Genomic DNA, 5,000 nt, shown 5'->3' with positions numbered 1-5,000 from the left:
CGACGTATTTAAACTAATTTATTAATTTTTTTTTTCTTTTCTTTTCTTTTCTTTTCTTTTCTTTTATACTTATTTTACATCGACAATCAATCCGTCAAATTTCCGTTCATTCGTGAAAAATTATATGAACGACGGATTTGAAATGTTTTTATTTGTTACATTGTTAACAAGTGGCACGTTTGGAAAATTTTATTTAGATCGAATGATATGACAGTTTTATAAAAAGAAAATTGTTTGTTTTTTTTTTCTTTTTTTTTTTTTTTTTACAGCGACAGTTTGATCCGTTAAATTTCGTTTATACGTCGGAAATAGAAAATAATAATTTTTTGAAAAATGTATTAATCGCATCGACGGCAGATTTGTCAAATTTCTTTTATTATTCGGGAAAAATAATCTCGTGTAGATATATATATATATATATATTTATATGATTTAAATTAATAACACAAATGATAAATTTTAATTAAAATTATCTGAAGGGTGAGCTAGTTTAAATAATCATTTTCTCGACATTCCACTAATTAATTTTATCATTTGCATCAAAAATCAAAAAAAGAAAAAAAATATCTCAAATCAGAAGAACAATTTCGTACCATTTTATTATGATTCCTTATATTTCATTAAATTTCACTGATTTATTTACGAAAAAAAAAAAAAAAAAAAATCTACTTATAATCGTTCGCAATGTGCAGTATGAAAAAAAAAGAGAGAGATCTAGAGATCTCATTGGATCGTAGAAAGATCTATGTATAATAAAAATCAAAAGAAGGTCTCTCTGAACAATCGATAATATTTCGATCATATTTTCCGCATGATTTGTTAAATATTTTTGTTTTTTCTTTTCTTTTCTTTTTTTTTCCTTTTTTCTTCTTTTTTTTTTTTCTTTTTAAAGGGGGGAGGGGGAAGAAAAAGTGGCTACGTGAATTATCAGTCAATCAATTTTCTTTCTTTTTTTGTTTTTGTTTTCTTTTTTTTTTTTTTTTTTTTGGTGATATAAAAATTGATCCTATGAAATGATATGAAAAGAAGGTATGTATATAATTTTTTTTTTCATGTCTGTTATATCAATTTTTCCATGAAATATTTTATTTAATAAGAAAAATAATAGGAAAAATAAATGTTAAATAGATAAACAGTCTAAACGGATATTGGATAAAGTAATCGACGTTCACATAAATATATATTATTGTAAACGTGTGTGCATAGAATAATTTATTGCAGGTCTTGTTGGATGCATGTTAAATAATGGATTCTCTTATTTCCTGCTTTTAGGAGAACATCGTGGAGGCGGTACAACCGGAAACGCCGATAGCATGGACGATCCTTCCTCTAGAGAAGAAATGTCCGAAATGTACGTTATCATATTTATCATATTAATGAATGAAACTAAAGCTGACAATGTATTACAACTTTTTTCTTTTTTCTTTAAGATTTTTTTTTATTTCTTTTATTTATTTATTTATTTATTTATTTATTTTTTTTTTTTTTTTTTTTTTTTGTAATCAACAGCGATCCCTCTAAATCGTGATAAAACTTTTTTTTTTTTTTTTTTTTTTTTTTTTGTTACGATCGACTACGAATATAACAAGTTTTTTTATTTAATTCGTCAGTAAAAACAAAAAAAGAAAAAAAAAAGAAAGGAAGAAAGATAAATTGTCTCATATAAAATTAATCTCTACTTCATGACTTACGATTATATATAGGGTGCAGCAAAATATTTCCAGTAAGCCAAAGACATCGAACATAAACAGGTCTGAGAGTTACAAGGAACGGATACATCATAAGGTAAGGAGATGGATTAAAGTCAAATTTGTTATCGATCGACATTTAGTTTTGTAAGATATACTCTCAGTAATTATTTAATTCATTATATTATTGCAGCGACAGTTGCGAGAAAAACGAAAAACCAGTGATCCGAATCTCTCCAAAACAAAGTACGTTGTTTATTTATTTATTTATTTTTTTTTTTTTTTTTTTTTTTTTTAGTTATATAACGTTTGTTTCTTAATAAAAGAACGTCTAATTTATTTAATCAAGTATCCAATTAAAACGAATAGTTGATAATGGAATTCAAGAAACGTACAGCTTTAATTGAAAAAAAAAAAAGAAAGAAAAAAAGAGAACAAGAAAAAAAAATTGTTCCACACATCAATCGTCTGGTATTATAATTGAGAAAAACGGGACACGTTTTAGTGACTCCGATCCTTCCGGAACATTTCCTGGAAATTCGGCTGGTAGTTCGTCTAATAGCAGTTTATCGACGAGAAGTTTGGACAGTCCAAGTACGAGCTTGGAACAAGTGCATCCAGCGACCTCGTCGGCCAATGCATCGACCTCGTGGGACAGTGACGTCGATGTCGAGCCAGATCCATCCGATTGGAGTCAAGGTGTCACCGAAGAAGTACTAGCGCGTCTTAGTAATTCCGAGAAAAAGAGGCAAGAAGTTATCAATGGTACGTAGATTGATGATCCCATGCTCGAGAATTAGTTTTCAATTTTATATATTCGAAAAAAAAAAAAAAAAAAAGAAAAGAAAGAGAAAAAAAAACGAAAACAAACGTAGAACGTAATTGTTCATCTACGATATGATTTCTTTTGTTAACGACAGAACTGTTTCATACGGAACGATCTCACGTACGTGCTTTGAAGGTACTGTCCCATGTCTTCCACAAACCATTACTAGAATCGCAAGTATTGCCATTGGATCAGATCCAATTGCTCTTCTCGAATCTGGAAGAAATGGTAGCGATACATTCGCGTTTCAACCAAGCGATGAAAAGGAAGAAGAAGGAAAATCCTTGCGTGGGCGATGTCGGTGAACTTTTGTTGGAGATGTTCGATGGTGAAGCCGGTGAAACGTTCGAACGCGCCGCCTCGACTTATTGTGCGAAACAGCAAGTTGCTTTGGACGCATTGAGAGATCGTCGTAGGAAAGATCTCAAATTAAATTCGTTCCTGAACGAAATCGAAGCCAATCCTCTTTGTAGGAGATTACAATTGAAGGACCACATACTTACCGGTATGTTGAGACTGACCAAGTATCCTTTGCTCTTTGAAAATCTCGCAAAATATACGACGGAAAAAAAACGAGAAGGAGAAAGCATCGGTGTTACGTAGTCTTGAACGTAGCAAAGAGATCTTAAGTCGTGTAAATCAGGCCGTAAAGGAGGCAGAAGATTACCAACGTCTCGTAGAAATACAACGTACGATAGACAGGTCGGCCTTCGATAAGTTCGATCATCCTACGGTTCAAGAGTTTAAAAATCTCGACATAACTAAACGCAAACTTATTTATGAGGGTCCATTGCAATGGCGTAGAACAGAACAGAATAGAGCGAAACCGGTTGATTTGCATGTCGTTTTATTCGACGACACAATATTCCTTTTACATCGGCAAGACGAAAAATATCTATTAAAGTTCATTAATACGAGCCAAGCGAGTTCCGTATTGAGTCCCATTGTGAAAGTTTCGACGGTATTGGTTAGGCACAATGCCGTGGACAAGAACTCTTTGTATTTGGTTAATACATCGCAAAACGGAGCGCAGATCTATGATTTGGTAGCTGCATCTCCGGCCGAAAGGAAATTGTGGTGCAAACATATTTCTGAAGCTGCCGAGGCTTATAAAGCACGTGATAGACAGGACAGAAGACCAACGCCACCTACAACACTGCCAGAAGAGACCACAGTATCGTCTAATGTCGTAGAGGATACAACACCGCCTTCTTCTGTCGTAGCTAGTCATGTCGTCATAGAGGATAAAACTGATCATAAGGTGGAACAAGAACAACATGAGCCAGAGCATGAACACGAACCAATAATTGAATACGAACATGAAGCAGAACTGGAAACAGAATCGAATCAGAAAGACGAAAGAGAAGGGGAACATGAGGAAATTGAACATGAACGATTAGATAAACGTGACATTGAACCAGAACCTGAACATGAGTTTGAGCCAGAAACGGATGAACAACAGCAGCATGTGCCTGAATCTGAACCTGATGAACATGAAAACGAAACGGAAAAAGTCATACGTGAACAACATGGTTACGAGCGGGAAAACGAAAAGAAAGAATTGGAAGGCGAACAAGGAGATGAACAACAACAACAACAACAACAACAAGAACTATTGTATTTGGGAGATGGTGATATAGGTGGGAATAGCAGTATTGACAATCCTCTTATCTTGCTTTAATAATAGCTTTATTATTTCAAACGCGTGCGATATAATACGAGCGATCCTGGGTGGCGAGCGCGCTTTTCTTCGCGTCTGTCGCGAATTTATTTTTGCGCATAACGCAACCCTAAATTGCTTGACTAAAATATTATTATTATTATTATTATTATTATTATTATTATTATTATTATTATCATTATTATTATTATTATTATTATTATTATTATTATTACTATTATTATTATTATTATTATTAAATTATCCTGTTTTTCTTTAATATCCGCACTCATATGGAAGAAGACAAAGAGCACATGCGAATAAAAAAAAAAAGAAATGAAAAGAAAGAAAGAAATTAATTTACCACCGCGCGTGTAGCAGTCGTGATTAAATAAAGGTGGAAAACATTATGCATATATATATGTGTATATATATATATATATATATATATATATATATATATATATGTATGTATGTATGTATGTATGTATGTATGTATATATTGTATGACGTGTAAATATAAAGAGAGCGAGTTCACCCTTCAGAACATAAACGTTATATGGTTATTTGTTAAAATTAATCCTATTTTGTTATAGTTTTTCGCCACAATTTCCATCATATTTTTTCGAAATGAGCAAATTTTTATTGTGCCAATTTCGATGCGCATTTAATAAACGCGTAAGAGGAAAAGAATATATTAATTTTTCTTAGAACATTTTTTTTATTTTTTTCTTTTTTTTTTTGTTTTATTTTTATTTTTATTTATTTATTTATTTTTTTTGTTTTTTCTATAATTCGTATAAAAATTCGAAGGAAGTTAGATGAA

General features: G+C 31.6%; 1 protein-coding gene across 1 annotated transcript in view; it reads left to right on the top strand.

Annotated features, from left to right (window-relative positions):
* LOC124951165 overlaps positions 1 to 5,000 on the top strand; it is a 76,512-nt gene that overhangs the window by 49,003 nt on the left and 22,509 nt on the right. The window contains 6 exon segments of the mRNA XM_047498997.1: positions 1,273 to 1,351; positions 1,704 to 1,785; positions 1,882 to 1,934; positions 2,194 to 2,453; positions 2,609 to 3,093; positions 3,095 to 4,154. Of these exon segments, the coding sequence (XP_047354953.1) occupies positions 1,273 to 1,351; positions 1,704 to 1,785; positions 1,882 to 1,934; positions 2,194 to 2,453; positions 2,609 to 3,093; positions 3,095 to 4,154 (2,019 nt within the window).

The sequence above is a fragment of the Vespa velutina genome, chromosome 8 (genome assembly GCF_912470025.1).
Source record: "Vespa velutina chromosome 8, iVesVel2.1, whole genome shotgun sequence".
Classification (NCBI taxonomy): domain Eukaryota; kingdom Metazoa; phylum Arthropoda; class Insecta; order Hymenoptera; family Vespidae; genus Vespa; species Vespa velutina.
The sequence above is the reverse complement of the archived record's forward strand: the minus strand, read 5'-3'. Positions and strand labels throughout refer to the sequence as shown.